The sequence below is a fragment of the Caretta caretta genome, chromosome 2, assembly GCF_965140235.1.
Source record: "Caretta caretta isolate rCarCar2 chromosome 2, rCarCar1.hap1, whole genome shotgun sequence".
In the NCBI taxonomy this organism is placed as follows: Eukaryota; Metazoa; Chordata; order Testudines; family Cheloniidae; genus Caretta; species Caretta caretta.
This window is the reverse complement of record NC_134207.1, coordinates 221807363-221819850: the sequence shown is the minus strand read 5'-3', so window position 1 is coordinate 221819850 and position 12488 is coordinate 221807363. Positions and strand designations below refer to the sequence as shown.

The 12488-nt window shown below is 40.9% G+C and overlaps 1 protein-coding gene across 8 annotated transcripts in view; it reads left to right on the top strand.

Annotated features, from left to right (window-relative positions):
- DYNC1I1 (dynein cytoplasmic 1 intermediate chain 1) overlaps nt 1-12488 on the top strand; it is a 262038-nt gene that overhangs the window by 220659 nt on the left and 28891 nt on the right. For all 8 annotated transcript variants that reach the window (XM_048838191.2, XM_048838190.2, XM_048838186.2 and 5 more), the window contains one exon: nt 9520-9660. In XM_048838191.2, coding sequence (XP_048694148.1) covers nt 9520-9660 — 141 coding nt within the window. The remainder of the gene's footprint in view (nt 1-9519; nt 9661-12488) is intronic.

Below are 12488 nucleotides of genomic sequence, written 5' to 3'. Positions count from 1 at the left end.
TGGTGGTTCCTCCACCATTGGGAATTTTAAAAGCAAGATGTTTTTCTACAACATAAACACTAGTTCAAACAGGTGTTAATTGAGGAAGTCCTATGGCCTGTATTCCGCAGGTCAGTCTGGATGATCACAATGGTCCTTTCTGGCCATATAATCTATGAATCTATGAAAACAATTGTACTTGACATTCTATTAAGCAAAAAGGCTCCTTTTCTCAGTCAAACAGAATACAGGTTGGTACTAATGGTACAGTACGTAGAACTTACTCCACTGCATCATTTTTTTCCTTTTTTATTTTAATTTCTAATAATTTCCTAGACCATAAATTGCCTGGAACTGAATACTCCAATGGGATACTCACCTTCTGCTTTAATAATTAATATCTCATTTTCCCTGCATGTGCCTTCTCACCAAAGCTATTGCTTTCATGCTTTTTCATGGAGCTACCGGAACTCGCACAGCAGGTAAGCACACCAGCCTTTCAGCTCTGGAAACTCTGGTTCAGGCTCTGTGGCATTAGGTAGGGACATTGAAACTGAGTTGGGAGGGCTCCTCCTATCCTTAGAGGACATTTGTCCATATCACAAAACCACAACAGTTTGTAATTTCTGTTCTAGAAGTGGACAGATCTTTAATTTAAAACAGGAAAAGCAGTTAATTCAGCGAGGGCCTTGACGGTCCGCACAACCAAGTTGAGTCCACACAAGTCCACACAACCAAGTATTGGCAGAGCTGTGTGAGAAACCCATCTAATTACTTATGCTATTACTGGTACTAACTCATATCCTTCGGGACTAATCCTGAAATCCTCACTCATGCATTGACCCATTAGGGTCAATAAACATCATCCTCAGCCCCAGTAGGTTGCTTTGCAAAGCTCAAGTGTTGCAAAGATTCCTTGAAAATGGCCTAGGTGGCCTGCTGAGGATTCCTCTTTGAAAGGGAAATCCCTGAGAGGTGGAAAGCTAGTATAGTGGGCTCTATTTTACCTCCATTTATTAGCCCTCGGCACAAGGAGTTGTGCTGGGGAAGGAAGTGTGGCTGGGGCACATTGTGCGTCAGCAAGCCATGACTACCAGTATGGCTCTTGAGGGTGTTCGAAGGCAGCTGTAGGTTATAGCCCAGGGACTGCTCTAACTTGTGCCTACAACCAGTTCATCCCCAGACAGCTTCATGGACTGAGGAAATGCAGAGGTGTTATAAAGACACCTTTGCCCCCCCCCTTGTGCCTACACTAAGTGCCGCTGGGCCTGACATGAGGATTAGGGCCACTGGAACTATTTGGGTGAGTGAGGGTTGCATGCTCAGGTCTGTAATTCATAACTTTTACTAATCGTAAAAAAAAAAAAATCTTTATCTTGGAGTATATCTCACAGCAGAAAGAGGGGTGGGGTGAGACAGGTCTACATTTCAACCTTTTACCAGTATATAATGTCAGTTAGGAGGGTGATGTATTTTTTTACATCATTTCTATACCAGGAAAAGCCTTAGTGTAGACACAAGAACAAAAGCACTCTTGCCAGTATAAGCTGTGTCTCCACTAGAAGGTATAACTTTCGCTATTCTGGCAACCTTTTAGAGTATAGACCATACCTAAGTGACCTGAATCCACTGAAACTTTGATGCTCCCCACAAAATGTTGCTTCCTTTTGTCTTGCACATACTCCTTCCAGCCCTCTTGGACTCTGAACTTGCGTACCCCAAAAAACTTTGTCCCCATTCTCTCTCTGAATGGACTCCTTGACCATCCTCCAGTCTCCCACAGATTACAGTGGAGTTGTGTCCACTTAGCCCAGTGGCAAATTTGACCTTATTTTTTCATGGATGGACAGCTACATCACATCCCCTAGATTGCCAACTGAGATCCAGTGGCACTAAGAATCCTTCCTTAATCTGCCCCTAAGAAGTATATTTCTATTTAAGACTTCATCTCTTTAACAGAAGTAATTAAAACTGCTAATCACTGCATATGCTCACTGAATCAGATTATAGATTAAAACAAAAGATGATAACGTTATCATGCTGGATTTCATGGAAATGTTCTGTTTGCCATGTGAGTTCAGGAATTTGAATTTTGTCCAAGACCAAAGCAATGAATGATTTTGCTTCAGAGCTCGCTTTTTGTCAAAAAGCCAAACTGACTTGGGGAAGAGGGTGGAGCTGCCTGTTCAGACAGGATTTTTAGTTTTTGCCCTTTACCTCTGGAGCCAGAGGTCTGGCTCTCATCCAGCCATACGAAAAGAAGATTATGGTATTTTCTAGGTAATTTTAAGGAGCAAAACCAAAGTGAAGTCAGGTGGTTTCAAGGCAGCCTTGAATTTTTCACATTAAGTGTTTCTCATGATTTTGGTTTTCGGTGTAACTGTATTTTAAATAGCGACAGGAAAATATGCTTCAGCAGATAGGCATATTCCAAACCCTGTTTCTTCTTGCTTATGAAGCATCTTGTGAACAAATCTCCATGTAAGAAAATAAAATAGGAATATTGTGAGAGGTGGGGCTGGTGTGTTAAACCAAAAGGGCCAAATTCTGCCTGAGAATGCACTTGTGTAAATTCTGTTGTAATCAGTGGAAGCTTCATGCACATATCGAGAGCAGAAGTTAGTGTTAGGGATTCATCAACTGACACAAAATTAAGTCCCAATCCCATTGAAGTCAACAGCAAAACTCTCATTGACTACAGTGGTGCAGAATCAGGCTGCAACTATGAAGTATTTCAGAATAATTAAGACTATATTAAAAAAAATAAAAAATTTGTAATGTACCTAATCAACAAAATTTTCCCTCCATCTTCTACCTTGTTAAATACAGCAACCCCAGTTGTGCTCTTTGAAATATTTTGTTATTAGAAGGAAAGGAAATGTGTTCAGAATCCTACAAGATGGGGTTCTCTTCAGTAATAATTAAGCTCAGAGTTTGCAGTTGCTCACCCAGAAAAACTCTGCAGACCTCTTGATCCTACCAGCCACAAAGACTAATCCTGATGGCTCAGTGTAAACTGCTGTTTGGCCACATTAGAGATTTGTCAATATTCCCCACCCTCCAGAGTGCAGATTCTAGCAAGTGGCATGTTGAGAATGAAACAACAGGGCTGCTGAGAAGGCATAATAATTCCCCGAGCACAAGTGTGATACCAGACTGGCCACCCCGTGATGAAATTGTATTTTCTATTTTTTAAAAAGAACAACTGGGCTTTGAGGGGCCTGATCGCAAATGTTCCTTCCTCTTTCCAGTGATACCCATGGTGTTGTAATAACTGTGGTCATGATCCTTTGTAACTGCATCCATTAGATCCTGCATCCCTGCCTCATTTCCCCACTCCATCATCATTGCCTATTATCCACAGCACAGAGCAGGAAGAGGAGCAAGATGGTGGGGGTGCTGCAGAATGACTCGGGCAATAGTTGCAGAAGTGGAGGAGCATAGCCATAACCATCACCATAGAAGAGGAGAGGCTTACTACGAGGCCTAGTAGTTTATCTGTTGGCAAAAGAGGAGAAGAGGAGGCAGAGAAAAGGGGGACAGAATGGTGGCGGTAGGAAATCCAAGACCTTCTGTGTTTCTAAGTCAGATGTGGGAGTGAGTGAGCCACCTAATCAAACAGCAACAGCAACATATTTCCCTAAGCAAAATATTCCTCCTCAAGGCTTTATTCTTGGCGTTTGGAGTGCACAGGTTACAGGCAGCCCAAGCTATAGTCCTTTCCTTAACAACTTGGGGCCTGATCCAATGAAAGATTTCAATGGGCATTGGCTCAAGATTTAGTTGAAAAGCTCTGATTCCTCTCCTGTCTAGCTGTCAGTGAGGTGCTTTTACACAGTCCTCCGCTTTTCTCTGAGTATCTCATTGGGTCTCAGTCTCCATTCCTACATCATTACTCCACCCTCTCTACCAGCAGATGATCTAAGGTGGATGTTAGCTCCCTAACTGTTGATATGAGAATAGGATGCCAGATTAGATGTTCTTAATTCTCCTTCAGATATTCTGAACAGAATGTGGTGGTTGTTTTGCTGAGGCAGCCAGAGTACTCTTTGGTGCTCCCACATTGTGGGAGTCAGAAGACAAGTTCCTCAGAGTGCTGGCCCCTCTGGCTCCATCCCCTGAGCACCCTCGCTCATGCAACAGTATCCAAGAAAGGCCCCTCTCTACACCTCCTCAAATCCTGCTCTCCCCCCCCCCCTTCAGTGAGCATACTGGTTCCATTGTGAGAGGGCCCTCTGTATGCGAGGGAGATGGGGAAGGATTCTCCGCTAAACAAAGAATGCACTAAGCCATATTCTGATGAGGTTCAATAAGGATAAGTGCAGGGTCCTGCACTTAGGACAGAAGAACCCAATGCACAGCTACAGACTAGGGACCGAATGGCTAGGCAGCAGTTCTGCGGAAAAGGACCTAGGGGTGACAGTGGACGAGAAGCTGGATATGAGTCAGCAGTGTGCCCTTGTTGCCAAGAAGGCCAATGGCATTTTGGGATGTATAAGTAGGGGCATAGCGAGCAGATCGAGGGACATGATCATTCCCCTTTATTCGACATTGGTGAGGCCTCATCTGGAGTACTGTGTCCAGTTTTGGGCCCCACACTACAAGAAGGATGTGGATAAATTGGAGAGAGTCCAGCGAAGGGCAACAAAAGTGATTAGGGGTCTGGAACACATGACTTATGAGGAGAGGCTGAGGGAGCTGGGATTGTTTAGCCTGCAGAAGAGAAGAATGAGGGGGGATTTGATAGCTGCTTTCAACTACCTGAAAGGGGGTTCCAAAGAGGATGGCTCTAGACTGTTCTCAATGGTAGCAGATGACAGAACGAGGAGTAATGGTCTCAAGTTGCAGTGGGGGAGGTTTAGATTGGATATTAGGAAAAACTTTTTCACTAAGAGGGTGGTGAAACACTGGAATGCGTTACCTAGGGAGGTGGTAGAATCTCCTTCCTTAGAGGTTTTTAAGGTCAGGCTTGACAAAGCCCTGGCTGGGATGATTTAACTGGGAATTGGTCCTGCTTCGAGCAGGGGGTTGGACTAGATGACCTTCTGGGGTCCCTTCCAACCCTGATATTCTATGATTCTATGATTCTATATTCTTCCTAATGTCAGCCAGATAAAGCCAACTCTGGCCAATAGCTGCCAGTATGTCCCAGAGCCTTTCTCTGAAAGAACAAAAACATTTCCGCAGGCAGGATGATGAACTGAGTAAATTGTAAATCAGTCTGCAATGCAGTTAAGGCACAGTCATGGGACCTTCCGTGATGCAGAATAAAACAGGTTTGAACGGTGGAGCTATGTGCTGATTTCTGTAGTAAAAAGATAAGGATAATACGTTTTGAACTTTTTTGAATAATGAGATTCAAATTTATCATTTGATATAATATTGTAATGAGTCATTTACATATAGGTAAGAGCTGCAAGAAAAATTGTTTGAGAAAAAAAGTCCTTTAAAATAAATCAGTGGCAAAAATGCATAGTGTAGTAGGCATATGGAAAAGTGCCGACTTAATAAAAGGATGTTTTTAAAAATAAAAGGTTGAAAACCCCCACTAAAGCTTAGCTGATGAATTCAGCAGTTTTGAAGAAACATGGCCCAAGTGCAATTGGCCAGCGAGAAACAATCTGCCAGTATAGCAAAGGCATACTGAAATCCCGGTCCTCTTGAAATCAATGGTAAAACTCCCATTGACTTCAGCAGAGTCAGAATTTCACCCAAAATTGCCTTTTTCAAAAATAAGTGGATTTGGCTCAAGACATTGCTTTCATCTATTTGTTCTGTATGTAAGAATGATAATGGGGGCTGAAACTTAAGAATGCAAGCTCATCAAGTTTCAATTCCAGTTGTTTCATAACATTAGCCATATGGTAGGTTTACAGCCTGTAAGTCAGAAGTTCAAGCAATTTAAAATGGTGTTAAAATAAACTTTACATGGACTCACATTTTAACAGTTCCTAGAAGAACTGGTTTGTAGTGATAAATGTGATCTTGCAAATGCATGTTCATAGGAGTAAGGACTACTCACATGACTAAGAGTTGACAGGCCTGGGCCCTTAGTTAGTGGGTTTACAGTAAAGTCTGAGGCCCCAGTCCTGCACTTGTGCACTATGAGTAGTTCCACTCAGGTCAATAGAACTACTCAGAGTGCGTAAAATTAAGCATGGGCCTTACTGGTGGCTTGTGTAGAAAGGTTGCCCAGTATTTATTTCTTCTCAAACGAAGGGATGCAGTTCACAGACTTACATTCCCATAACATGTTTTCCAATAATAAGCTAGTGATTGGTTAACCAGGCTACCTTGGCTATTTGACCAGGTGGTATTGCTTATCTCCCTGTCCCATGCAGACCCACATTCAAATTCATTAATATGAGTCTCATTTTCTGAATGGTTTGGATGCTTCTTAAATGCATATTATTCTGGCTGTCCAGATTTTAGCCCTGACTTCCGTTTTGCATGTTTAGATCTTCACTATCATGGTAATGATAATGCTTAGTCAGTGCTTTTCATCCATCAATCTCAAAGCACTATACAAAGGAAGGTAGGTATCATTAATCCCACTTAACAGTTGGAAAAATTGAGCCATATAGGGTGAAGTGACTTGCCAAAGGTCACCCAGTAGTCAGAGTCAAGAATAGAACGCAGGTCTCCTGCTCTCTTTTCAGTACCTTATCCTCTGGATCATGCTAGTCATTATTTGGTAAATATATTGCTGGAGCTAAAAGGCCATAAAAAGTGAATGACAGAATAAAATAAGAATAAATCCAATTTCAGTATTTCTTAAAAATGAAACGTTGATTACAATCTACTGTGGATAGATTTTGTGCCTCTTAATCACATGGCATTTTGTGACATTTATGGTCCATAGTACTGTATTTGTAGTGTATTTTCTGTGCATGAGAAAAATATTTGCCTATCAGCAATTGGGTGGACTTTGTTTCCTTTAAACACTCTATTTTATAGTACTGTTAAGTTTTCTCCAGCAAACTTTTATGTCTGAAATCTTTGAAACACACAGCACAATTTACAATGAAAATATAAAATACTGCATGCTCTGTGTATGTGTTTTGTAGACATTGTGGAGTTGTGTGACCTGCTCTGAATTCTGTTTGCGGGCTTTCAGATGAAGATATTAGCTCCCAAGTATCTTTTACAATACTTCTGTCTCCTCAAAACCCTGATCATCACTTAGCCCTCAGTTCTGGAAACACACGTGTGCTTAATTTTAAGCATGCATGTCTTCCCATTTACACTTCAATAGATCCATTCATGTGCTTTTCCTTATTTGGGAAAGAATTTGCTCTTGCTATTTTTGTTTGTTTGTTTTTGCAACACTAAGACTCCAGAAGACAATATTTAAACTTTTTAGAAAGAGTACACATCAAATTCCTCATCTTGAGCTCTAACTGCATTTTATTGTCAGTGGTTTACATTTTAAAAATAAAACAAAATATTTGTTACATTTATGAAATAAAAAAGTATAAGGCCAAATGTGAACACTTGATCCTGCTTCCACTGAAAGTCAGTGGCTAAACTTCCATTGACTCAAACGGAGTTAAAGCAGGCCTATAAGTAGTGTCCAATGCCTTTGTGTTTTAAAAAGACACTGTCATGTAATTAAAGCTGCAAATATACTGTTATAAAACCTATGCTGAATAGAATGTTTTCATTAATTCTTTTTATATTGCAATGAAAACACATACATTCCTTGGCAGTGTGTGTGTGTGTGTGTTTTGTGTGTACACTCACAGACACCGTGGAGGAATATATACATACACACATACGTATATAATATATAAAACCTAAACACTGCAGCAGTATGTAATGCAGGATGACGGAAAATGAAACAAACAAGAAGTAAACTCTAAGTAGAGTTGAAGCTGACCATTCTATTTTTATTGACAAAAATTAATAAAATGCAAAAAGAAACAGCATAATAAGTAAAAATTCAGTTCCTTCACTTTTAGAAATAATGGTGATATTAATAATGCAGGTAAGAAACTGTTAATTAAAAATATTATTTTTAATTTGAAGGTATTCTTCTAGAACCTGATCCAAAGCCTACTGCAATGGAAGTCCTTCTATTGGCTTTGGATCAGGTCCTTAAATTCCACAATTTTATATGCAAATTGGGTCCCAGGATATCAGAGAGACAAGGCGGGTGGGGTAATATATTTTACTGGACTAACTTCTGTTGGTGAGAGAGACAAGCTTTCAAGCCTGAAGAAGAGCTCTACCTACACTTCAAAGCTTGTCTTTCTTACCAACAGAGAAGTTGGTCAAATAAAAGATACTACCTCACCCACCCTGTTTCTCTAAGGGTCTTCTGTGCAATACTTTACCTGATACTAAAGTCCCTTTACAAGTGTAGGGTAGAATCATAACTTTGAATTCTTATGTTCTCTTTCTTCAGATCTCCATTATACCCTGCTTGCAAAGGCATTAAACCAAACCCAAAGAGCTCTTACAGACAGCTGAGTGGATGTAGAAGACGTTTCTTTAAAAATCCCATTGTTTAGATTTCTGTCACAGACTCTGAGAATACTTAATTTCTCTTATCTCTGGAGTTTTCATTATCATTTAAATTTCATTTTACATTAATTGATCAGGGATTAGTGAAACCATTATGCAAAAATTAGAATAAGAGAAGCCAGATGCGATGAATAATTCATTATGTCCAATTACATTTATTTCTGGTGTACTTGCAAACTTGCCTCTGACTTTTAAGGTGTTTTGAAATGACAACGTTCGCTTCAAATAAGATCTGCACCACTTAATTTATGTGGCAACTACAGTCTCCCTGCTTCGCCTTCCCCCCATTTTAAAATTGAATTGTAACCAGTTTGGGAATATCCAGCTGTCACTAGACTAATCTGAATCACCTGGGAAAGAAGAGGAGGCACTCTCAGAGGGGGAGCAAGTATAAGCCGCCGAAATGACCCCATGAAGCAGCAGACAATGAATTCAGCGAGGCAACCCCTTTGCTATCGCGTCATCCGGGAGTCGGTCGCTCCCCTTAGCAATGCCCCTTGTCTGTCTTCCGCGGCGCAACTGGGAAATAGCAAAGGCTGCTAATTGGCCGCGGCAACAATGCACGCGCCGCTAGGTGGCAGTCGCTGCCTTCCAAGCAAGGAGCCCCTGTGGGCGGCTGCTCCCTGGGAATCTCGTGACCCTTATCAGGTCAGCCCACAAACCTGATCTTTCTGTGTGTGCAAAGCGCTCCCCCCCCCCGTCCCAAAATAGGCCCGGGCGCTAAGGGGCAGCCGCGCTGCGTACCTGTGTGGAGTGTCTCGAGCTCTATTTGAGCCTGCTCAGCAGCTCCCCACCCAATCACCCCTTTGCCCCCCCCCCGCCCCACTGTATTTTATTTATGCCACTGGACAGTTGTTGCCCCATTAAAGCTCCAGTCCCACCTTCTGCAAGGACCTTTCATCTGGGGAAGTTTTATGGCACTTGGTAAATGTGCAAAGTTTTTAATTAGACTCGCCAGACAGCCCGAGGCAGGACTAGCGCCACGAAGTCTTCATGCTTCTCTCTGCTTTACAGCACAACAAGCCGCTCTACTCCTTTGAAGACAATGCAGACTATGTCTACGATGTCATGTGGTCACCAGTGCATCCCGCGCTCTTTGCCTGTGTGGACGGGATGGGGCGCTTGGATCTGTGGAACCTGAATAATGACACCGAGGTGAGGCGGGGTGGCGGGGGGAGCCCTTAACCCTGCGCCGGCCGGGGCGGGGGAGAGGAGGAGAGAGAGGCTGTTAGGTCCCTGCCTCTCTGCCTGCCGCTACTAAACGCTCTCCTCCTTGTGCCCTCCAAGGGACATGGAGCTCCCCACTCCCTGTGCGTTTCAAAGATCATTGGCCTGCCCGCCTTGTGTGTTTCAGGAGACGTGGCTCCAGCCTTCTTGTGTACATTTCAGGGGACACTGAGCTCCCCCTTCCTGTCCGTTTAAGGAACATTGAACCTCCCCCCTTCGGTGTGGTTCAAGGCTCCTTGTATGTTGCGTGCAAGTTAAAATTTCCGGGGGAAGGGAAATAATGCATTCCCCATTCAAAAAAAAATCAAGCACAGAGCAGCAAATAGATAATGTTTCGCTTATTTGGGAAGGATACACTCCCTGCCTTTGGATTTATGTCAAGGCAGATTTTTAAAATCTCTCCCATTTTGTGATTTTTTTTTTCCCTTTTGGCACACGGTTTCAGTGAGCCATTTAAAATCTCACCATCTCCCTCGTTCAGACTGTCACAGCTTGACAGCCCTGTACCAACACCACAGACCTGCCAAGTCTGTCTCATGTAGAGCGTGAGACCTCCTAGTTTGGGATCGATTTTAAGGCAGCTTCGTAAGTCACTCACTCTTAGGATGAAGGATTGTTTTTATTTCATTACTGTTATTTATTTATGAATGATTGTTATATTTGGTTTGTTATGTCTTCAGTCTATTTCAATGGAACATTAACTCTCTTTCATAATTGTTTTTCCCCCCAAATCTCCCGCAAATTGTCACAGCTTGACAGCCCCGCAACAGTACCTCCAACCTGCTAGGAACTTAATGATGCCCATGTGTTTCCCACCACCTCTTACATTTCTTTCAACCCCATTGAAACAGAAAGGGTTAATAAGAGAACTCTTTGCAAAGATGAAGTAGCAAATACTGTACTTAAAAACCAAGCAGCCTCCTTCCTAAATATAGATAGTATGAATTTTATGTTCCTCTTTATTTTTGTGTCTGGTATAATTTCAATCTGAAAATATGACTCCAGATGTTTAAAAATATTTCTAGGTATTGAATGAGTACAATCTTGCTTTGATTTGAATTTTTCTTTGACGAATGTTTGCTGTAAGAACCATCACTGTTCTAAATGACCAGTGTGTTTTGATTATACCAGCAAGATTCATATTTTTCCATCACCCAAGCACTAACTGTTTGTTTTCAATACTCTGCAATAGCATAGTGCAAAAGTAGAAAACAAAACAAAAAAATCAGCATAAAAATAAGGTCACATTTTAATGGACAAGTTCTTCTCATTTTCTAAAACAAATGAGGAGAATGAATGCCAATATTTTCCCCATTTCCTACAATATTTCTTTAAAGTTAGCTCATTTATTACTATGTCTTTCATGTAACAATGATAGATATACATTTCAGCCAAAGTAAAATACAAGTACAGTTTATGGTCTCCAAATCAGTGCTGCTTGGCCATAAATAAATGTGGACAGGTAAGAGGAACACACGCTGAAAACTGTATTGTCACGTGGAGCAGCCATGCCTTTTGAAGTGTTCTGAGCAGGAAGTACTGCAGCCTTTTTAATTAGAAAGCATACAGCTGGAGGATATCCAGGAGGACTCTCCTCAGAATTTCTTTTGGGGAAGGGAGGATCATATCCTTCAGGTGTTCTCATTAATGCCACTTTAACAACATAAAAACCTGTTAAAGTTTCAAAAAGGAAAAAAAAAAACCCTTTCTGGTAAAATTCTGACCCCTCTGAAATCAGTGGGGACTTTGCTGTTGCCTTCAGTGGCACCTGAATTTCACCACAAATAATTACCATGAGCTGCCTGGTTCTGCTCCCATTGCAGTCAGTAAGCTGGATCATGCCCTAGATGACCAGGCTTACAGATACATTTTGAGTAAGAAAAGGCAAACGAGCATCCACAAAAATGAATTCAGAGTTTGTTCCTGCATTCTGTACACACCCTCAGCCACCAACAGTTTCACAAAGAATTCATAATGGTCAAAATCAGCTCTCATATAAGTGTAAATCTCTATCGAAGTCAATGGTATTATTACAGATTTACATCAGCATGAGGGTTGACTTTGGATCTCTGAAGAAAAAATTACTATTCCAGTTCTTTAATAAGCAGTGATGGAATAACTTGAAAATGTCTAGAAATCATAAACTAGCAGCAACTAAATCAATGGGAGGTTTTGGATTCGCAACGAAAGCAGATCAGATAGAGTCAGTGAAAGAAAACCCTACACAATTCTTTTAAAAATTACAACTGAAGGTGATCAATGTTTTCTTTGACCCTTTGCCTGGTATGTTAAAATTAGATTATAATGGTTTTCTATAGTTGATTATTAAAGAATCTGAACAAATTATTCTGTTTACTAATGAAAAATCTTTGTCAGAGTTTTATTCATTAGTCATTGTAATAAAAATGAGATGACTAACCTGGGAAATTCGTGGGACTCCTTAGCTGTGTTTAAACAAACAAAACTTTCTAGTAATAGATGTCAAATACAGATAGAGGAAAATGACAAATACATTAATGGCTTTTAATTAGATCTACTGATGAAAAGTGCTATATAAAAGGTTGGCTATTATTATTATTAATAATTATGTTTTTGTTTCTTTGATTTTAGGAAATTAGCTGCATTAATGTTTTGTTATTATTTTGAAAACTGATGGAGAACATATCGGTTTTTAGATAACTTACAAAAAACCTTCCAATTTCTTGAAATATAATACAATTTCTACTTGTCCTCTTCTCTATAATTATTTTTTTCAT